The sequence below is a fragment of the Aythya ferina genome (assembly GCF_964211825.1).
Source record: "Aythya ferina genome assembly, chromosome: 2".
NCBI classification, from domain to species: domain Eukaryota; kingdom Metazoa; phylum Chordata; class Aves; order Anseriformes; family Anatidae; genus Aythya; species Aythya ferina.
Genome location: NC_140297.1, coordinates 20,420,263 through 20,444,577, shown reverse-complemented (window position 1 = coordinate 20,444,577; position 24,315 = coordinate 20,420,263). Strand labels below are relative to the sequence as shown.

The following is a 24,315-nucleotide window of genomic DNA, read 5'->3' as shown; positions in this document are numbered from 1 at the left end:
GAGTAAAGTTATGACAATTGTGGTAAATATTAGTCTATAATATTTATAAAGTACTTTTTTTATAAGTACTGTACTTGTGCTGGATGATTTCCATGAAAAATATTTGGTGCTCTTCATCTAAGATGGTAAAGAGGAAGTGGAAGTACCACTACCCATGAAGTAGCTTCACAGTCATAGGAGATGACCACCCAAGACAGATCTCCTCAGAAGGCTTTAATTATGCTTGGACAAGAGCAGATGTGGCCAGAGAATCAGGAAGTTGCCAGTTCCTCTGCAGTTTTCTCTCTTGGCTGCACAAATAGTTTTCAGAGGAATTTGGAGGCAAAGGAGCAGTAGAAGTTGTGTACTCTCACCCTATTTAAATAAGAAAATGAACAGGGAGAAATGAAAGGAATAGTTCCATTATGTAGCAAAACATTTCACTGTGCTGTGTGTTATTACATCTCTGTAAAGCTTATTGCATATTTGAATATACAAACTCAAATCAAGGCTTTGCCTTGGGCGATCTGGGTTGAAGCCTATTCTCTTAGGGAAACCATTTTATTCTGGTTCGGCTGTTTTGGAAGCTGCTCTGCTATTTCCGTTCTAGTTTATATGCTGTGAGGGCACTCACATAAACCCACACTGAGCTGTATGCTCGAATGGCAGCTCTGCCTTCACCCAGTGACAGTCTCTCTCATGCAAAACCTTTCATTGTTCATCAACTGCTGACAGACTCTTTGTTTTCCAGCTAAGTAACCACAGTTTGTTGTACTGCTAAGGCTTTTAATATATGCTTTTATTTAACATTAACTGCCTGATAAGAAAATGAACTGGTTGTTTTTTTATTTTTGATAAACAGTTATTTCTTATTTTTAATTTTCTTTCATTTAATATTTTATATAAAATGGTTAGATCTTCCTTTTGTAGGAAAGGAAAAAACTTATAATTTGTTTGGAGCTCCAGGTTCTTGCATCATTCTTTTTTTTTTTTTTTTTTAATATATACATTTTCATTTATTTTTAAGCTCCCAGTAGCATCTTTTTACTTTTCTGATCTGTTATCAAGCTACCTCTCAAGAAAAATATATACCATATGTCTTTCACTTCCCTTTGAGTCAACATCTTCAGCCACATTGTATGGCAAAAAATAAAAGCACATTTTCTAGGGATTTTCTGACATGGTTCAGATAATGTCAGCTATTGTGGAAGGGGAACAATCATTTTCCTTTAAAACACATCAGGTTTGGTAGATTTTAAGACTGATATTCATATCTGTAATGGAATTATGAATGCTGATGTACAAAAGGTATATTAGCTAACACATACCATCATGGCAAAAGCACCTTTTAAGTAGATTTTGTTTATGAAGGTTTGGTTGAACTTAGCTGACATTTGGTCAAGCTCTATGGAAAGAAGGGAAAGAAAGATACGGGGTTTTGTTGTTGTTGTTCTGATGCCTGTGTCAAACTGTTTATTGATAGTTATACAAAATGCTTTGGAGCATTCCTGTTCTTCTTGATAAGTTCATTGTTTGGTATTTCAGGTTTAAAATAAATAAATAAATAAATAAAAAGTATTGTTTCACATTCTTATTTTCAGTAGAGATCATTTTGTAAAAGAAGCGGTTTTATAGTCTTTTTATGAGAGCAATGTCATGGCTATTTCAAGGAGTAATTCCACATCAGCTTATTTCATTGCTGTTACCATCTTCTATTTTATTTTTCTGCAGATGCAATCACTCTTTTTCCCCAGAACATTTTCTTTTTGCCAGAACATTTTTCCCCTTTTTGAAACACAAAAGGTATAGAGTGGGAAACCCCTGACGTAGGATGGAGCTAACAATTGATGAGTATAAGACTGTGGTACATTAAGTGTTCTGCTTCAGCTGCAACCTTCCATCTATCCTCCACTAGAAAATCAACAATCTTAAAACAAACAAACAAACAAACAAACAAAATAGAAGTTTCATTCATTCAGATAAAACATTGCATATTTAATAAAATATGTGATATGTAAAACAAAATATAGATTAGGTCATATGTAAAATAAGTTAAATATTAGTTTAGGTATTAGGCTGTGTCAAGTGTCCCTGACAAGGTTTCAGTAGCAGGGGGCTACAGGAGTAACTTCTGTGGAAGGGGGGCCCGATAGTGGACACAACTGGTTCTAGCCAGCTCCAGCAGCCCTACTTCAGCACACAGCTGAGCCCATCGGCAAAGCTGGTGAGACCTCTGGGAAAACAGTTTTAAGAAAGAGTGAGAAATGCTGCAGAGGGAGAAAGGAGTAAAGGAAGAAGAGTCAGAAATGGCCCTGTGAACTCCAGGGTCAGAGAAGGAGTGGGAGAAGGTGCTCCAGGCATCAGAGCAGAGATTCTCCTGCAGCCTATGGATGAGATCATGCCAGAGCAGGTACTGGCACCGTAGTCTGTAAAGAACCCTATGCTGGAACAGGTGGATATGCCTTGACAGAACTGCCACCTGTGGATAGGACCCACGCTGGATCAGGGTTATCCTGAAGGGCTGCAGCCCATGGTTAAGACTAACACCAAAGCAGGAGAGAAGTGTGAAGAGGAAGGAATGACAAAGTTGAAGTTTTATGAACTGCCATCTCCCTGTGACACTTAGGAAAGGAGGGGAAAGGTAATAAAATTAGGAATAAAAGGGAAAGTGTGTGTGTGTGGGGGGGGGGGGGGGGGGAGGTGTTGTTTTAACTTGTCTTTGTTTTACATTATCCAAACCTATTACAAATGACAAGAAATTAAATTAGGTTTTCCCAAGTCTAATCTGCTTTGCCCATGGCAGCAATGGGTATGTGATCTCCCTGTCTGTATCTCAAACAATGAGTTTTTCATCTTATTTTTCCCCTTATTCTGTTAAGGAAGGGGAAGGAAGGGGCAGCTGGCAGCAGGCAAGGTTAGATCACCAAATAGGTAAAGACTGAAGTGTTGCAATACTTCAGTCTACTAATCACATGCACAGAGATGTATAATTCATTTATTCTCTGTATTCAATATAAGGTATGACTTTAAAGATATGACTAATTGTTTTAGATTTTATTTTTTTTTAATCATAAACAAAATTATAATATATTGGGACTTTTGTTCTAATTCAGCTAGATGCTTAAGTGAAGAAACAGATTAACATGATGTCAGATATGTTAAAGCAGGCTCTGGTTTATGTAACTTGTTCATAAGGGCGTTAGAAGGGAGAAGATAATTATCAATATAGATGTTTCATTTGTATGTTGTCTGCATATCCTATGTTTTATCTTATCTTTATAGACACACAGTAGCAACTTCAAAGGCCTCATTGTCTGTGCTGCTTTGAATTCTGTTATTCTTCCCATTTAGCAAATGCTATCAAAAATGTTCTAAGTGATACCGATTTTGTGTACAGCCAGGAGTAGGAAAAAGAAACCACAGAAAGTTTATGTGCAAATTGTTTTAGTATTATTTTGATATTACTTCAATAATCAGTTATGCCCTGAGATCATTATGTGCATCCAGGGTTATTCCACTTAAGCCACTGAAATGACAGGTTAGTATATTCAACAGAAGTGATGGGAAAGCTCAGTTTTGTCATCCCTAAATTTAAATGAAATATTAGAAATGAATTTGCCAACCAAAAAATTGATGCTGAAATAACTGTGCTCTTTTAGAACAGTGCATTCCATTTTTGATCTCAAAAGATTTCTCAGAAAATTCCCTTAAACAAAAAAGTCTACTGCTGATTATATTAAAATGCAACAGATAAAGAGCATATTTCAGAGAGGAGATGCAGATGTGAAGTGCATTTTTAAATCAACTGAGGGTCCTGCATCAAGAGAAAATCTACTTTCATACATAGCTAATTAGTTGTATATATATATATATTTTTTTTTCTCTATGACATTGTGTGTGCATTTGTACAATATGAGGACAAGGAATATATCCCCTTTGATTTACAGGTGGCTATATTATTAGTTCATCCTTAGTTTTTGATAGATTTATATGTACATATAAAATTTTAAATATTCTGAGCACTCATTTCTGTCTGTTTTCATTCCAGTATTTAGAAAGCATGTTATGCTTCTAGATAAAGTATTTGTAGAGAGGCTTGGAAAAGAACTCTATCAACTCCTCCCACAAAGGAGAGGTTAAGTGGTTCAGGAAATTGTAGGTCTGAAATATTCTTCCTTGACTAAATGAATCAACCGTGAACATTTACCACTGTCAGAAAATTAGGTCACAGATAACATGAACCAATTTTCTGCAGAAGTCCAGGAATAAGTTAATTTTACATTTGCTACTTTCTTTAAATTGTAGTGGCAATGATAAAATGTCCACACTCAACAGTGGCTACAGCCTTTGAATCTCTGGGATGATTTGAAGTGACTTTGTGTTTCTTTTCAAGTTGTTCCAATGCATGACTGGAGTTCTTATTAGAATGATCTTCATGCAAGACCTGCCTGCTTCCCAGCTATCATCCACCTCCTGCTTTCCATTTTTGTCCAAAGTAAAGCTGCATCCGGCAAACACTTGGAAATACGCTGTTTGGTTACTAATTACCTGCATTGATTTACTTAGTTATGTGTTCCAACAAAAGCAAGTCTTTTGTTTTCCTATTGTGTCTGCCTCACTATTAGTTATAATGGTAGCATTTATGCTGTAAATGGAATGAAAGCATGAAAGGGAGACTGTAAGTAAAGATGGGAGCACTGTGCAAGTAATAAATAAGTAGTGAAGTATTAAGGTTAGTAGTAACACATGGATATGGCTGTAAAGTTTTTGTTTATATTGCCTTCAAACATTACTAAGGAATGGTTTCAAGGTTATAGAGCTACTGTGGAGTGTGTTAAAATATATAACGGGACTGTTGGCTATCCTATAATAACGAGCAATAAAGTTTATGTATTAATTGTAATTATGTTTGGACAGCTTTATATTTTAATTGATGTTTCTCTGTCACCATCAATTGGCAAAAGAGAAAAACTGGTATTTATGTATTTAGTTAAAAGAATCTTAAGAAAAAAAAATGCAGTTTAGTTCTAGGAATTAATTCAGTTGTCCAGGATGTGGCCAGATATTAAAATACCATGTTCTTTGAATACATAGGTGTGCTTTAAATGAAGCAAAGGTAGCTAGGTGCCTAACTGATCATCTTGCTAATACAGATTTTTTTCAAAAGAATACTTGATTGTATTTTCCCCATGCCTGCTTTCCTTTTCTTGGGGTTCCTATCATTTCCACTTGAGTTGATTGCATGGTACTTGAGCTTAAGCTGTAGCCATGCAGGAAAATTATTCCAAAGAGCTATCTTCGTATTTGTTTGTTTGTTTATAGCATCTTATCACTTCCAGGACTAGTTCCATAAACAGGTTGCAAGCATTTAGAAAAATGTTTCAGAAGAGGATGGGTGCAGAAGGCTGCCTAAAGCACTCCAGAAGCTTTTAATTGCTCTCAGAGATTTTCTGTATCATACTAAGCAAACCATTTAACAAGTCTGTTTCACCTCCCAGTGGTTAGGATGGAGAAAAGAAAGTTTGGAAAAGAAACTTTTCATTAAGATAGTGGGGTTGCACATTGAGGTTTTTAAATATCATACAACTGCAGGTGACTAAACATGGTATTTCTACCTTAAGAGTAATTCCAGGTATACCACGTAGTTCTGGAATTTCATAAGAGAAGGAATATCATGTTTAAGGAATAGATTTTTATGCTTTTTCAACATGTGCTGTATTGCATTGACACTACATTTTAGAAGAAAGACCTTCTTGGGCTTCACAGTAAAAAGGATTATGGAAGAGAGGAGACTTATATTTGAAGAAGGAAAAGAAAACACAAACATAAATAGTGTTGCAGTGAGTGCTATCACTTTGCTAGTAAAGTACTGAATTTCTATGAAACATTTTCCAAATACATTTTTTTTTTGTTCAAAAGTGTTCAGCCAACTTGAATATTTTTGTTGTTGTTATGATATCTGCAGTTTGAATACAATTCATTCAATCAGTAGAAGGAGGTAAAGCAAGCAGCTCAACACCATCTGGTAAACAGTTTAAGAGCTGATAAGATGCAATATGCAAAGTTTAGTTTTGAAGTTCTGTTTGTAGCTCTGATCAACTTAAAGTTTGTCAGATTTGACCAGCAAGGCAAAGGCTAAAACAGAACTTAAGAAAAGATTTACTACAGAGTAATGGAAGTTTTTAAGTCAGGCTCTAGTTTGGGCTTTTAAAAAGTTAGTCCCTATAGTTAGTTGGAGTTGGCGAGCCTAAGCAATGCAGGTTTGTTTTTAGACCATAAATTGTATAAAATGGCAGGGTTTTCCTGCCATTAAAATATGCAGGTGACTGTTCTTCAAAGAACTCTTGTGCCAAACTAGTAAGAGCTTTTGAGCGAGCACTGCTGATGGAAGCAGTACATGACACACTATTAATCTGAAGACTTTTGTTGTGGATTAGTGGGTAAATAGGATAAACTAATGAGATCTAACACTGCAAAGAATGTACTAGAATAGTGGCTTGCCTTATAACAATGAAAAAAATAAGAAAAAAAACCACTACCTTTTCCACTCTTCATCTGATTTTTTTTTAAAAGGTTGTCACCTCTTGTATGAAACGGTCTCTTAATCTGTGTCTCTACAAATATTAAAAAGGGTTAGCCTAATTCCTGAAAAGGTAATGATTTGCAATAAATAAATGAATGACAAAAATACAGGTTGCCAGAAAGGATGGAAAACACTGGAATATGCATGGTTCACTTTGATAATGCCATATATCTGTATTTTGTTCATAACTAGAACTGTTCTTCCTTGGGTCTGTTTTTCTTTCTGTATGAAAACTGGCGTCTTGAACTAATTGTTCCATTGTTCATCTTGGATCTTGTTCTTCTGACAGGCCTCACTGCAATCGTCCTTCAATTCTAGCTCACTATAAAACTGGTGGTGGGATTAATTTCTCTCAGATGACCTGGCAATGCCTAGTTAAACCTGCCATTCTATTAAATCTTTTCAGAAGTTACTGAAATGGTCTCAATATTTTTTCTTTATTGTAGGTTTCATATATACTGGAGAAGTTGTACATCGAATGTTAACAGCTACACAATATATTGCACCCTTAATGGCTAATTTTGACCCCAGTGTGTCAAGAAATTCAACAGTCAGATACTTTGATAATGGTATGTAGTAGTCCTTCATAAATAAATGTGTCTGTGTCCCTTGGTTCTTCATATTTTCCTAAATAATTATTTTTGAAAGAAAAATTGAAGATTTTTTAAATGTTTTGTGGTTTTTTTTGTTTTTTTTTTTTTTTTTTTTTTGTTTTTTTTTGAAACTCACAAACTGTATAAAGAATGTTCCTAGACATCCATAAACCTTTCTTAATTTAGAACATGGTTAAAGGGTCATGAATGCTTTTTCCTAATTGAGTAGATCCCTTCTATATGTTAAAGTACATAAACTCAAACTAAGAATTTATTTTACCAATTTTAAAAGGACAAACATATCTTCTATAAAAGTGCAAGTTCTTTTGAACTTGAAAATATATATATACTATCCACCTACTGGCTAAAGTGGAAATATATGTCCTTCATGGAATGCAATACCAAGAATACACAGGAGTAGGGCAGGTATAAAGTTAATAAACCTGTCAGTGACTAAGTGTGCATGGAGTCCCAAGCCTGGAATCCAATATGCTCATCTATACCATGAGTTCTCAACAGTCCCATGTAAAAAAAAAAAAAAAAAAAAAAGGTTAAAGGGCAAACTGCTGTGCTGCAGTGTTATACTTGAAGCTCCATAAAATATTTTAAAGGTTGTAAATCTGTGGGAATTTGTTTTATAAACTCAGTTATAACCAGTATTTTGAAAACATAACTGATGTGATTAAATATCATCTACTGCCTTACCTCAGGTAAGAGAAAATAATTTGCTACAATAATTGCAAAAGTCTCTTTAGTGATCGAACACAATGGCAGTAACTGCGTATTTTGAATTTAAAATTTAGAAATCATGAAATTTAGAATCCTGAAATCTATGATTGTTTTAATCTTCCTTGATAAGCCTGTATCATCCTTTGAATGCAAAAATAATGACCATGTCCAATAATATCGCCATCATATCTCCAACCAGGTATGTAAATTTTTATGTTTCAGATCAGTAATCAAAATATAACTTTTGCACCCAATCATAACTTTTCCTTACCATCTAGTCATTACTTGCAGCATTTGTTTGTTAAGAATTCAATAAAGTAGAGTTACATGACAAAATCCTCCTGCTCACATAGGGAATTTTCAAACAGAAAAAATGATTATTTTCATTTAATATATTACCTGACATTATGGCCTGACATTTGTCATCTTTACTGACAGAATCTGAGTGCTCTGGGAAAGTCACTGCTAATTTTCATTGTATTCTTGACTTCCACTCTTTCATATCAGGTTTATCAGCTTGTATCGCATCAGTTTCATGACCAATTTGATTTATTTTTTTTATTATTTTTTTTTTTTTTCGGGGGGAGATCTTGCATCCCTCCTTATGCATAAGGCATGATGATCTATTGGACCCCATGTACTTTAGGACAAAGAATTTGCTACCTTACCCCAAACAAAAAGCAACTGAATGAATTGTATGTTCAGGTCCTTATTTCTTTTTCTTCCTTGTCTGATCCCCTGGCAAATTTAGGGATGCATCTGTAGTGGGCAAACACATAGCGTGATGACCCATTCAAGTCTTATTCATGGAGCTAATTACAAGGAACCTACACTCAAACCTACACAAAGAGCCCTGGGAATGAGGACGTAGTGTTTTGGAAGAAGCTGACATCAACTTTAGTTTGGGATTCTGAGATGTGCTTATGGACTGACTATAAAAGTTTCTGGTTATTTTTGCTATGATAATTGTAAAAGTCTCTTTAAATTTATTTAAAATTAAATTGAATATAATCAACTGAATATTCAGAAAACAGTTAATAAATGTAGCCAGATAAAGAAAAATGCACCGTGTGCAAAATTAATGAGCATATATTATACTTAAGAAAGACACGTGATCGAATGATGCAAGCCAGATAAAGAAAAATGCACCGTGTGCAAAATTAATGAGCATATATTATACTTAAGAAAGACACGTGATCGAATGATGCAACAGATTTACTGCAGTATGCACCAAAAATTTGCATGCTTATAGTTCTGTGACATCCCCTGATAAGATATGCTCATAAGAATAACTGAATATCTGTGACAAAAGATATTTCAAGAATATATCAAAAATGCATTGAGCTAGAAGCATACCGACCCACCATGAACACTCCAGCAAGAAATGAAATTAAAGTGTTGTGAATCAAAGCACATAACTCCCATTAATGCAAAAGAAAGAAACATGTTGGGGAAGGGATATAGTCCTAGAGACGAAAAAGACATTTTCAGTATACACAGTTTTGGTGATAAGTGTCTTTCAGCCAAACTGCCTGAAGGTGTCTGTAATCCTCAACATCTGTAAAACATGCTCATAGGGTATGCAAGTCACTTGGGGTACATTTTTAGTGCAATAAGTGGATATTCAGCCAGAGAACTCCTATGAATATTAACAAGTCTCTTGCAACTAAATCTCTGCACAGCAGACTCAATATTTACCCTGTCTATGAATTCTTAGTGGTTTTAATTTAAACTAAATTTATTTATTACGAGCATCTAATATTTTTTCAACTTGCAGAACCTCAGTGAGGACTTGTACCATGCAGAAAAAAAAATAATGCTATTTATATTAATGTGTAGTTAATGGAAGAATCTGTATTACTCAAATAATAACTTTCACAAGACAGGCAAAGCTATTAACACGTCACCTTTCAAAGCCATCAGGTTGTATGTATGTGTGTGTATATATATTTATATATGTAGTTTAAGAAAAGCCACTGTAGAGCAGTGGTTGCAGCAGCACACCTGTGAATGTTGGATTCTACCGTTAGTGATCATTGACTCTTTGTGCAACTCCAAACAAGTCACCTGACCCCTCTTGCTTTAGCAGACTTTTGTGTGGGTAGTTGAGGTAGTTATTTGACATATATTTTGGCACTATGATGTCTACCTTTAAGAACATTTCAACAGCAACATTTGTGTGTAATATCTTTAGCACTTCAAGATGCTGGGCTGAAAGTTGCTGAAAGAGACAAATCACTGTTTTTGTTTCAAGTAACTGCAGTTAAGTACTTTTCCTACAGTCAGTTAATATTTTTCTCACATTTTTTCTTCCCTTTGCCTCTCTACCCCCACTCTGGGGTTCACAGGCACAGCACTAGTTGTCCAGTGGGACCATGTCCATCTGCAGGATAATTACAACCTGGGCAGTTTCACTTTTCAGGCCACCCTTCTCAATGATGGGCGTATCATTTTCGGCTACAAAGAAGTAAGTTGGGTCTGAAAGTTGTCATTTAAGTAGACAAATCACTTTATACTTGTTAGGAATTTCCCTCCATTTTTGGCAGATATTTTGAAAATTCAGCTGTATAAGACCATTTTCACAGATTGCTTATAAGATCCCTATTTTGTTGAAAATGATGTTTTATTGTGAAAGTGATGTTCATGTTATGGACTTGAAAACCATCAACATGTCTCAAATATGTACTGCTAGGTTTCAGCTGGTCTTTTTTGTATGGTTGTAAGTGTTGATTGTTTAGTAAATTCTCTTTGACTTTGAAAGGTAGGGCAATTTTCTCAGTTAGTTTATCTAATTTGAGCCTATTTAAAAAGACTCTAGCATCAATGGTTAATATTAAAGGTTACCTTGCTTCTGCATCTTCCATTTCTTGGCAACTGAAGTACTTCAAAGTCTCTATATTTTTAATAAAAAATATTTGTCTGTATCTCTAATGGTTAGATTGAGGTCATTTGGCTGGTCTTCATAGCACCAATATATTGCTGTCTCTATTGGGACCCTGTGTGTTTTCTGTCTTTCAGAGTTTCAGTTGTTTATTTCAATACTTTAGATGAACCTTTTTTCTTGTTGCTAGACTACTGCTGAGGCTATACCTCCAGGTCAATTTCATGCAAATGAGCATCAAAAGGTAGATAAAGTTAAGTCCACAGGGACAAGAAACACTTTCTTTCACTTTCTGCTTATTTTAATCTCATTTTGGCCTGGAGAGCGTGACTTTTTCTTGAATGTGCACATCTCTTTGTTATTCTCCTTATATAAATAATTGTTATCAGTGATATATTTTATCACTGAGATTTTCCAGACTTGAAGAAATCTGTGTTTTCTTCTCTATCTACCACACGTGGGTTGTGTGCCTTCAGGCTCAATTTTCAAGCCTGTGTCAAAGCCATACACCTGAATGAAGCAGTAGCACTCTCCCTTTCATTAAAAAACTAGTGAAGGTCTGGGTTCTACTGGCAACACTCATACCTTAAGATAAATGTCTTTTCACCTTGAAAACAGGATAGCTGCAGAATACTCTTACTGTATTATTTCTGTAGACACAAGAAACTTATGGTATGCCCATGTATCTAGCTTCCCTTATCTTATAAAAGAAGTGCTGATGCACGGTCTTCTCTGGCTCTAAGATTGTTCCTGAATGTTATGTACAGGGCAGTAGTCTTAATCTATGGAAATGCACTTTATTAAAATTTTGATTCCAGCTTCAGAAAAACCACCTTCTGGTTACTACAATGGAGCCTGTACATTATCAAATGACTGTGCACAAAGGACTTTTATCTCCTGTTCTTGAAACCTTTGTAAAGGGAAATATATGATTTTATGATTCTGACTCTCTCTATATATAATTAATATTAATATATATATTAATGACTACAGAAAAAGTCCTACCTTTAAGGCCCAGAAAAGTGGGGAGTGACACTACATCTATTTTCAATTTTAAGATGAATTTGCTAAGAACTATTTAGCACTATAAATGAATATGAATTCTGACATCAAAATAGTGACATCAGAAAAATGTTGTTCTTAGCTATCAGATACTCGGCCCTTTCTGCCACTGACCAGCCCTCTACAAAATGGATCAAAAATGGGTGATATAAGCTATTTCTGTAAATTGATAGTATTTTGTGTTCAATTTGCATAAGTGTAAATGATGATGTGGAATGCCAGGCCATAGAAAATGCCCTCCATTTAGGAGGGCAGAAAGAGATGAGCCACCTCATTACTTTCATGTAAGTTGCATGCAGTTAGGCCATGTGGTCTATGGATAAACCTAGCAAATTCGATGTTAACACTGGCTGGGCTGCTTGGTCTCACTGTTTCTACTGGGAGCTACCTCCAGAGCTGCACTGCTTTCTGGGGAGGAGTGTTATTAATGCCCTTTTCATTCCTTTTGAAACAGAAGGAATTGGAATTTAGAAACATGGTAATTTGTGATTTGTTGTTGTTGTTGTTTTTTCTCCACTGCTGAATCTTTGAAATCTCCTGCACAATACAAAGAAACTTTTCAAAAGTGACAATAGTTATGTATTTGTGGTCTGCAAATATTTTTGACAAAAATATTTTGTAAAATCTCAGGGTGCTACAAATATACCTATTCCATTAGGAATTGCTTAGAGAATGGCTTTGGAGAATGAGATTTCCAGAAGACCACACGATTTGCAGTGTACCTTAGTTTATTAAAATTACCTTAGCTTTTCACTTAAGTGAGGAAAACAGAACAAAATTTCCAATCATTGATCCAGACACAAGTTGTCCAAGCAGAATAAAATGAGTCACTTGTAAATTGAAATTTGCCTGTAGTCTTATATTTCTGGCTAGAAATTGGTTTATGTTCAGTGTTGAATCCATTGCTTTCTGAGGGAGTCCTTCCTTCTAGAACCGTTTCTCTTGCTGGTCATGTTGTCAGGAGCCCCATTAACTCCAGTAAGATTACTTATATGAGTCCTCACTAGCATGAGTAAAAATTGGAAGAGATTTCTACCACCTTTTTGGTGCTACTTCATTTTAGCAACACGTTTCATCAAAAAATGACATTGATGTATGATTATCCTGTGAGGTCTTCATTGACATTGAATGTTTTCAAACTGAAACACCAATGTAAGTTATGCAACAGACAGGTTTCCAGTAACATTATAAAGCATCCCACTCTGTATGAGTGACACCAGAAGTTTATCCTGAAGAATTCATCTTTAAAACGTAACTTTGATTATACATTTGATTATACATTTAAGGGAACCATAGATAGGAATTTTTATGTCTATAGAACTTTACTTAGATTTTACCTTTTACTTATGATTTATTCAAATTTGAGATGCACTTCTTCATTTCCTCTCAGCATCCACATCAAGTTCGCTATTTCATAAAGCTGATGCTGATCACCAAAGCAGAATCTTGGATGGGGTCTGCAGAATGGGGTCTTGGATGGGGTCTGCAGAGCTCTTCTGCCTAATCTCCTGCATTCTGTAGTTTGCATAATAGGAAGCAATTTGAAATGAATGGTTATTGTCTGAAATTAATAATAAATTCTAAAAGAAATAAAAATTTAGAAAGGGAGCTGAGCTGCCAGAATAGAGAAATCTGGAAACGTCTCAGAAAAGGTAACGCGTAGGAGAAGGAGAAAAGGTGTAGCCAAGTTTTATTGTGCATTTTATCTGAAATGTACAATGAGACTTTGGTGTTTTGTCTAACTCTTATATGCTCTAAACAGATGAATCTAGCCCTAATAAAAAGCATAACTCATGTTTTCTAATCTGTTTTTCTGATATTCTTCTTGTATGTTGAGATTGGATTCAATTCAGTATTAATATCAGAATGTCATATAATATCAGAGTAAAATCAGAATGAATGTCAGCACTGAATTACAGTGGGAATATCTAAGCACTTTTTATGTACCAAATACTGTTTTTTTGTGTGTTCTTTGTCAGAAGGAAAAAATGGCAAGTCAAATGTTTGTTTATTTAAAATTTATTAAGGAGCCATGCACACATATTCCATTTTAAATAAAACTAACAAAGTATCATTAGTCAGAGTTCTGTCAAGTGATCAGTATGTCAGGAAACATCATCTGGCAGAAAAAAAAAAAAAAATTAGTGGTGCACCTCTGCTACATAAAATACTTAAATTACAGAGGAATCCATCCAATAGAAAATATATGTATATATATATTCTGCAAATGAATACTTTTATGTGTTTTAGTAGTGAATACTCATTTCTTATGTTCTAGATTTCAAAGAAGTTTGATTCTCACAAGCTTTTTGTCTTTTTGAACTATTCATTATAGTCTTTACTTCTAAGTGCTTAAAGATAATGTTCCTTAGTGTAAGATTTGTTTGTATTTTTTTCTCTGTTATTAATTCAGGGCAAATTAGGTGAAGGCTTTGGTACTTAGTTAATGGTTTTAGGATTATTTTTTTTCCTGAATTTCATTGGCTTGAAGGCTTTCTTTGTTCATTTAAATAGGAATGACTCTTTATTTATGTAGTCATCCAGAAACTTTTATAAAAGGTGAAATTCCTATTCAAGTTTCCCAAAAATGTGAAGTAAAAAATAATTCTAAGAGACATGAGGTAGAGTTTCCTTCTACTTTAAGAGGAAGCAGAAGTGAATGCACCTGATTAACAATAGCACTGATGTTCCTCCTATGTGTGATGGAAAATACTCCATTTTCAGAGTTTCAGAAACCTGTTTGTTTCCTGAAAACTAAAATATTCCATAGTCTGGATGAATATTCTACCTGCATTCTATATTCTTGGTGTTTCTTTGCTCTGTTATTATCAAAAATATTAGCATGGAAGTGGGATCTTTATTTTGTGAGGTGTTCTGTTTATGAAACTTAAAATCCCAAATTAAGTTTCATGCAGTTTGGTCTTTAGTTAATATCTGTTGAGGAAACTGTCAATGAAAACGCCTTATAATCACAGAATCGTCTAGGTTGGAAGAGACCTCAAGATCATCGAGTCCAACCTCTGACCTAACACTAACAAGTCCTCCACTAAACCATATCGCTAAGTTCAACATCTAAACGTCTTTTAAAGACCTCCAGGGATGGTGACTCCACCACTTCCCTGGGCAGCCTGTTCCAATGCCTAACAACCCTCTCAGTAAAGAAGTTCTTCCTAATATCCAACCTAAAACACCCCTGGCACAACTTTAGCCCATGCCCCCTCATCCTGTCACCAGGTATGTGGGAGAATAGACCAACCCCCACCTCACTACAGCCTCCTTTAAGGTACCTGTAGAGAGCGATAAGGTCGCCCCTGAGCCTCCTTTTCTCCAGGCTGAACAAGCCCAGCTCCTGCAGCCGCTCCTCATAAGACTTGTTCTCCAGGCCCCTCACCAGCTTCGTCGCCCTTCTCTGAACTCTTTTGAGCACCTCGATGTCCTTCCTGTAGTGAGGGGCCCAAAACTGAACACAGTACTCAAGGTGTGGCCTCACCAGAGCCGAGTACAGGGGGACAATAACTTCCCTAGACCTGCTGGCCACACTGCTTCTTATACAAGCCAGGATGCTGTTGGCCTTCTTGGCCACCTGAGCACACTGCTGGCTCATATTCAGCTGACTATCCACCAATACTCCCAGGTCCTTCTCTGCCAGGCAGCTTTCCAACCACTCATCTCCCAGCCTGCAGCTCTGCTTGGGGTTATTGCACCCCAGGTGCAGGACCCGGCACTTGGCCTTGTTGAACTTCGTACAGTTGACCTCAGCCCATCAGTCCAGCCTATCCAGATCCTCCTGTAGAGCCTTCCTGCCCTTGAGCAGATCGACACATGCACCTGACTTGGTGTCATATGCAAACTTACTGAGGGTGCACTCGATGCCCTCATCCAGATCATCAATAAAGATATTAAAGAGGACTGGCTCCAATACCAAGCCCTGGGGAACGCCACTAGTGACCAGCCTCCAACTAGATTTGTCTCCATTCACCACGACTCTTTGGGCGCAGCTATCCAGCCAGTTTTTAACCCAACAAAGCATGCGCCAGTCCAAGCCACAAGCAGCCAGCTTCTTGAGGAGAATGCTGTGGGAGACGGTGTCAAAAGCCTTGCTGAAGTCAAGGTAGACCACATCCACAGCCTTTCCCTCATCCACCAAGCGCATCACTTTGTCATAGAAGGAGATCAGGTTCGTCAAGCAGGACCTGCCTTTCATAAACCCATGCTGACTGGGCCTGATCACCTGGTTGCTCTGTAAGTGCCACGTGATGACACTCAAGATACTCTGCTCCATGAGTTTCCCTGACACTGAGGTCAAACTGACAGGCCTATAGTTTCCTGGGTCTGCCCTCTGGCCCTTCTTGTAGATGGGCATCACGTTTGCTAGCCGCCAGTCGACTGGGACCATCCCCGATAGCCAGGACTGTTGATAAATGACGATAAGTGGCTTGGCCAGCTCCTCCACCAGTTCTCAGTATCCTCGGGTAGATCCCATCTGGCCCCATTGACTTGTGTATATCCAAATGCTGTAGCAGGTCGCCAACCGTTTCCTCATGGATAGTGAGGGTCACATTCTGCTCCCCATCCCCTTCCACCAGTTCAGGGTACTGGGTATCCAGAGAGCAACTGGTTTTGCTGCTAAAGACTGAGGCAAAGAAGGCATTAAGCACCTCTGCCTTTTCCTCATCTTTTGTAACTAAGCTCCCCCCCGCATCCAGTAAAGGCTGGAGATTCTCCTTAGTCCTCCGTTTTGCATTAACGTATTTGTAAAAGCATTTTTTGTTGTCTTTGACGGCAGTAGCCAGATTGAGCTCCAGATGAGCTTTGGTCTTTCTAATTTTGTCCCTGCACTGCCTCGCAACATCCTTATAGTCCTCCTAAGTGGCCTGCCCTCTTTTCCAAAGATTGTAAACCCTCTTTTTACTCCTAAGCTCAAGCCACAATTCTCTGTTCAGCCAGGCCGGTCTTCTTCCCCACCGGCTCGTCTTTGGGCACGTGGGGACAGACCGCTTCTGCGCCATTAAGATTTCCTTCTTGAAGAGCGCCCAGCCTTCCTGGACTCCTCTGCCCTTCAGAACTGCCTCCCAAGGGGCTCTACCAACCAGTGTCCTGAACAGTTCAAAGTCAGTCCTCCAGAAGTCCAATACAGCGGTTTTACTGGTCCCCTTCCTGGCTTCTCCAAGAATGGAGAACTCTACCATTTCATGGTCACTCTGCCCAAGACAGTTTCCAACTACCACATCTCCCACCAGTCCTTCTCTGTTTGTGAAGAGAAGTTCTAGTGGGGCGCCACCCCTGGTAGGCTCACTAACCAGCTGCATCAGGAAGCTTTCTTCTACGCTCTCCAGAAACCTCCTAGACTGCTTTCTCTGGGCTGTGTTGTGCTTCCAGGATATATCTGGGAAGTTGAAGTCCCCCACATGAACAAGAGCTGACGATTTCACAACTTTTGTCAGCTGCCTGTAGAACTCCTCATCAGTCTCCTCATCCTGGTTTGGCGGTCTATAACAGACCCCCACAAGGATGCTTCCCTTGTTGGCCTTCCCGCTGATCCTAACCCATAGGAAATCAACCTTATCATTCCCAGCCTCAAGTTCCATGACATCAGAACTCTCTCTGATACAGAGAGCCACACCACCACCCATTCCATGCTGCCTGTCCCTTCTGAAGAGCCTACAGCCAGACATTGCAGCACTCCAGTCATGAGAGTGGTCCCACCACATTTCCATGATGGCAACCAAGTCGTAGCCTGCCTGCCGCATGATGGCTTCCAGCTCCTCCTGTTCGTTACCCATGTTGCGTGCATGAGTGTAGATGCACTTCAGCTGGGCCATTGCCTTCTCTCCCAGCCTTGCCATTGTTACCCCTGTCACAGCTCTAACAAGCCTTGTTTCAGCCCTGTCCCCCTTCTTACCTAGTTTAAAGCCCTCTCAATGAGCCCCGCCAGCTCCTGGCCTAGGATCCGTTTTCCTCTTAAAGATAGGGACCGGTCTGCGGCCATCAGGCGGGGTGCCAAGTAAAGTGCCCCATGGTCAAAAAAAAAAATAATTCTGTGTTGGCACCAGCCTCTGAGCCACGTGTTTATCAGGTGGGCTTTCCGTATCCTCTCTGTACCCCTTCCTGCCACCATAGGGATGGACGAAAACACCACCTGTACTCCCGCTCCATCCACTAACCGTCCCAGTCCCCTAAAGTCCCGTTTGATGGTCTTCAGGCTTCTCTCTTCAATGTCATCACTGCCAGTCTGGACTATTAAAAGAGGATAATAGTCAGAGGGGCAAACCAGGTTGGGAAGCTTTCTGGCAATGTCCCTGACCCTGGCCCCTGGTAGGCAGCAGACTTCCCTAATGGTAGGGTCAGGCTGACAAATAGGTCCCTCTGTTTCCCTGAGAAGGGAGTCGCCCACAACAATCACCCTTCTTTCTGTCCTGGTGGAGACAGAAAGAATTCCTGAGGCGTGGAGTTGAATTCCTCGCTCTAAACATCCTCCTGGGTAGACTTACTACCTCGTCCTCAGCTACCAGTCTGTCAAGCTCCAGGGCCTTAAACCTGTTGCATAAGGGCACCTGGGAAGGTGAGGCTGGTAGAGGGGGGCATCGCCTGCGATGTCGAGCAGCTTCCATTGCTCCTCAACTCCTAGGTCCCCTGCCTCTGCCTGACAGCAACAGGGCAGGGGGTCCACCCCCATTTGGGGTGTCTCACCCAGGTACCTGTGTTTCAGGCTGTTCAGGGAGTTGCTCCACAAGTCTATCTCCTGTGATACTAAGTAGTATTGCATTTCTAATTATTGTTTTGCAGAATACTCTAGCCCTTATCTTTGACTCAAGTGCAGTAATTGCACCCTGTTTACCATAGCCAGAATAAGGTCAGAGGTTGTTTATTTAATCTTTTTTTGGAGAGTAAGATTCTGACTAGTCACAGATGAAATGGAAAAGAATAAAATTTGAGAGCTTTCTGTTGGAAAATACTCCCTAGATTACTATTCCTAGGAAATAATGCAATTCAGCATGAATTCTAAGTATTTTTCTCTCTAGTGCTAAGTATATAATCAGAAATATATATGTCAATGGCCCTGTTGCTAGCATGGATTTGGGAAGCTAGTGGCTTGTACAGTACAAGAGTACATATTATCCATGGTAGAACTAACACGTTTTGGAATGATTCTAGCTAAAATCCATCCTCCAAATGTAATGCCATAAAACTCCTTGTTCAACTATTTAACATGTCGTCCTGTCATGACATATCTTGTCATTCATATGAGGAATTCAGAACACTAGCTATCTGCTTGCTACCTGTGTATTGCTGTAGTTTTCAATAAATATTTTTGTCGATTACTATAAGCCTTCTGCTAAAAGTGTGTGTTTCCTAATAGGGCATCATATGGTAAAAGCCTATTTTATCTTGACATCTTGTTCAAAAGATTTCACCTATAAACTGCCACTCAGTACACTCATTCCTGATAGACTGAAGTATTTTGTTCTGTACAATAGCTTATTTCCCCAACATTATAAAGATAAATCTGCATTTGCAAATACATATGATTAATTATGCTGTAGTTTTTCAAGTTTTTTTTCTTGGGTTATGGATTACCTTCTACTTTGTATTTCTCTTCTGTATTAACTTATGAGACCTCCTTATCTTGCACAAACACTTTCCTGTATATCCACACATATCCAAATTTTGAACTGCTTTTTAAAATTATTGCCATTTTGCCAACACACTTTATTGGTTACACACCTTGAACATGAATTCTGACTACATTTTGTGTCTGTAAAACTAACTCCTTTCTTCATCTGCTGTGTTTCTTACTAACTTCAAAGAGAAATAGCCATTGTATTCTTCTCATCGGTGCTTTTTTTGACTTGATTTTCAATAGCTTTAATAGGAATATCCTCCTTCTCAAAATCTTTCATGATAGTTTCTCTAATTGTTAATATAAACATTTTTCTACAGTATTCCAAGACTGTGAAAAAATCTCTTATTTTGTTTATACTTTCATGCTGGAGAAAGTTTATAGACTTGTTACTGAATGCAGTCAGTCTTTTATTTTGAGGACTTTGAAAATATGGCTTTCAACCTTCTTATCTGATATTCCTCAACAATTGCATCAGAGCTGAACTGACACAAGTTTATCTAATAGCTGATAGAAGCCAAGTTTAAATTGATGTAAAAATGGCAGTATTACCAAGCTGCTTCTTGCAGATTGTGTATGTAAGAAGCTCCATATAAATGTAACCAAAACAGTACAACTTCACAGACCATGGAGACAGTAAAATAATTTGAAAATTGTGACAGTTTTAATTCCTCAGAACTCACTTTTTCTGTTAATAATCTCAAATTTAACTTTTCTGAGACTGATGTCATTGTAATCAGAGCTAAATGATACTTTGTGAACAAGGAAAAGAGAAACAAGATAATGTTTAACTCAAATACCAGAGATCATACCATTAACTGACAAACACACAACTCTGAATCCTCATTCACTGAATGTTTAAGCAGTTTTTTAGTTTAGAATTTTTCTTCTATGTGAAAAACACTGGCAAACAGTATAACTTTGCTAGTTTCACGTAGATAAACCCATAGCATACTATTAGATTAGCTAAGCTAGCACCTTGTATCTCAGTCTCTTACACTTGATCCAGTTTCATCTGTCTTCAGACTAGTAATTTCTGGTTAAGGTTAACTGAAGACCAGCTTTGAAAAATAATATATCCAGCTGTGATTTGAAAGCAGCAGTGGATAGAGAATCATAATTTCCCTTAGTACTTTATCCCAGTGGTTAAAAATGTTCAGTCATATGCATACGTACCTTACTCTACTTTGAAGGTATCTTCAGGTGTGCAGTTTCCAGTTTCTGATTACATCTTTCTGTGCTAACAGAAAAATTTCTTTAGTTATTTCTCCCCATGGCAGTAATTGTTTATGATAATTACTTTCCGTTTTCTTTTCAAGAAGCCAAATCAAGTTCTTTAGTTCTGTTAATAGCAATTGAGAACTGCAAAAGATTTAAATTATTTCTTATGACCTTTGCATCTTCCTTCTCTTAAGTTTTCTGAATCTTTTTAAGAAATAGACCCTCCAAAAGTCTGTGTAGCATTTCAGTAATGATCTAATGTGCAGGGTTGTGAGGCACTGGAACAGGCTGCCCAGGGAAGTGGTGGAGTCACCATCCTTGGAAGTCTTCAAAAGACGTTTAGATGTAGAGCTTAGGGATATGGTTTAGTGGAGGGCTGTTAGCGTTAGGTTGGAGGTTGGACTCGATGACCTTGAGGTCTCTTCCAACCTAGAAAATTCTGTGATTCTGTGAATTCTGTGATTCTATGTAAAATGACAAACCCACTTTTAGGCTATATTTCGCAGATTATGTAATCAATTATCACATCAATTAGGTTTCTTGCTGTGATTACTCCTCCAAAAGCTGGAGTTGCTTACCCACTATAATCCCTAGAGTCCTTCCAGAATTGTTGCTTTCCAGAAGATGGTCCTCAAACCTCTACCTTGCATTCTGTTCTCCAAGTTATAACTTCGCAATTTTTACAAGGTCTAACTCGGTTACTTGATCCAGGCATTTCATTATTTCTACTCTGCCAGTGTCACCTGCAGAACTGCTAAGCAGTAAATGTATGTTTCCTTCTCAATCTTTAATAAAACTCGTGGATACTATGCCAAGAGAAGCATGATATACTATAAAGACATGCTGTCAATCTGAGCTGATTCTTCAGTGTGGCTGCTTTGTGATCAGTCTAGTTAACTACAGTAATATTGTATAAATGTTACTTGTCACTGTGTTAAACACCTTACAAAATTATATAGCTATTACAGCTATACACTGATCAGCCATCCTGCAGTCATCCCCAAAGAATTAAATCAAATTTGGTAACACCTATTTTCATAAAACTATATTGCCTGGCATCAGTATTTCTGTTCTGCAAAGCTGGACTGCTCTATAGCTATCTAAGTCCCTTATTTATTTTAGTTTTAATTTTTATTTCTCCAAATACTGACAAGTGAGTATCTGGCATTTTCCAAAATTTCGGTGACAAAGAAAATTTCCCAGCTACTCCAAGACATGTTAAATATGATTTTCATCAGGCCAGAAATACCTTTAAATAGGTTGTAAAACAGTTTTCAGTGCAAGTTACCTGAGACAAGTTTTTAAGTGCTTATCCCAAGCTGAACTTTCAGTTTGTGTGTTTAATGGTAGACAAGTATTGCCTCCTCCTCCATGTCTTCCACATCTTCAACTGGGGGAATAAATTACTGAAAATTTCTGCCCTTCTCCATGTCATTACTATCAGTTGTTTCACCTCTGAGTTTTGATGTAAATGTTGTTATATAAGATGCAAAGCAGACTGGGATAAAATAATAATAATAATAATAATAATAATAATAATCTTTATTAAGTCTTTACTCATATTATGGTATATTGTATTACATACTTATTTAGGACTTTAAAGTTACACTGGCTAAATGTTCATTCTGCCAATGCTGTAATTTGAGTCTGAATTTTTTGAGTTCAGTAGTTCAGGCACATCTTTCTGTTTTGTCTTCCAGATTCCTGTTGCTGTGACACAAATAAGTTCAACCAACCACCCAGTGAAAGTGGGACTCTCAGATGCATTTGTGGTTGTGCACAGGATCCAGCAAATTCCCAGTAAGTAGTGTGTGGTAATGCTAATGGTTTGGAGGCTGAGAAACAAGTGTAAGCTGATTTCATTAAGGATGATTAGCTGAACAACAAATCACTTAGCTAATTTCAGTTTGTTAATTCAAGTGTAATTTTATTTGCTTGATAATTCCCAGTGTGGTTTTCTCCATCATTGTTTCTTTTGAGCTGATGTACTAAGTAAATAAAACTAAATAACCAGCCAAATAATGTAAAATTTAAGTGTCAACTTAAGTTATTCTATAAGATACAGTATCCAGAATATGTCTCTTTATTCATAGTAGGGAAGAAGCAATTTGTTCAGAAAAATTATCTGTATAAAAATGAAAATGAAAAATGTATCCAGGCCAGATGTTCTTCATACTTTAAATTCTGGACATCAAATTCATACATACATTTTAGTGAAACGAAAAAAAGAGAAAATGTTGTTATTAAATGCCATCTTGGGCTCACATAATTTTGGCAACAGTAATCGAAGGTATCATTTAATTAAGGAAATCAAGTGTGATTTCCTTAATGCTTTGTTTGAATGTACTGTGTCCAGAACCATTTGAGATTTTGTAGCCATCAGAGAGTAAGTTTACTTTCCAGGTGTGCTGTTTCCATTAACACATTTGGAGGCCTGTAGCTAGCTAGTGCTGTCCCCCAAGAGTCAGTGCTGGGTTCAGTGTTGTTCAAATTATTAATCAACGACCTGGACAATGGAACCGAGTGCACCCTCAGCAAGTTTGTTGATGACACAAAGCTTGGAGGAGTGGCTGATACCCCAGAGGGCTGTGCTGCCATTCAGAGGGACCTTGGTAGGCTGGAGAGATGGGCTGAGAGGAACCTCATGAAGCTCAGCAAGGGCAAGTGCAGGGTCCTACACCTAAGGAGGAATAACCCCAAGCACCACTACAGGGTGGGGGCTGATCTGCTGGAGAGCAGCTCTGCAGAGAGAGACCTGGAAGTCCTGATGGACAGCAGGCTGACCATGTGTCTACTGGAGGGAGTTCAGAGAATGGTCACTAAGATGACAGAGGACTGGAGCACCTGTCGGACAGGCTGAGAGAACTAGGCCTGTTTAGCCTGGAAAAGAGAAGACTGAGGGGTGACCTCATTGTAATAAATGGCTCAGTCTTCAAAATAGGACTATAATCAAAGTTTACAATATATTAAAAGAATAGAGGTAAGCAAACAGCACTGGGTGCGCCGGGAGTCTCTGCTCCACGAAGGCGCACACCAGTTACATCAAGCAGCTGATTTTTACGCTCCTAAGCTAATACATATTCATTACTACTTCTAAAAAAAACAGGGTTATTATAATTAGTTTCCGGAATCCAAACCCTCCTACTGGAGCATGCATATCAGTCTCCGGTGGTCCCTCTGGGGGTCTCTCATGCTGAAGGCTCATAGTCTTCCTCCTTCTTGTCCTTCTCCTTTGTTCAACTTGGCTGTATGTCAGAGACTTGTGCAACATCCCCTGCAAGCTTTGTCTTTTAGTTGTTCTTCAGCTTTCCCCGTCTCCTTAATCTCCTGGCCAGATATCAGAGACTTGCATAGTGTCCCATGCAATACTCATAATAGTTAGCAGTTATTCTGAAACCCCCCAGATATCAGAGACTTCAAGGAAAAACCTACAAATACATTTCCCTTCAAGCTCTCTATTGACACGAATTGCTAAAACATTCCTTTGCAAGATACAAGAATTATATACATTAACCACTCTGTTTTTCTTAGACTTGTGGTTGTACAACGGTATGTAAGACAGAAGGTCACATTCATCATACCATGCGGCCCTAGCACTGTTCCATACTGACACGAATTAGATGAACATATCTCACATCATTAATTG

The 24,315-nt window shown here is 37.9% G+C and overlaps 1 protein-coding gene across 2 annotated transcripts in view; it reads left to right on the top strand.

Annotated features, from left to right (window-relative positions):
• PLXDC2 (plexin domain containing 2) overlaps positions 1-24,315 on the top strand; it is a 269,513-nt gene that overhangs the window by 192,037 nt on the left and 53,161 nt on the right. For both annotated transcript variants that reach the window (XM_084511952.1, XM_084511953.1), the window contains exons 5-7: positions 7,009-7,131; positions 10,233-10,351; positions 22,370-22,469. In XM_084511952.1, the coding sequence (XP_084368078.1) occupies positions 7,009-7,131; positions 10,233-10,351; positions 22,370-22,469 (342 nt within the window). The remainder of the gene's footprint in view (positions 1-7,008; positions 7,132-10,232; positions 10,352-22,369; positions 22,470-24,315) is intronic.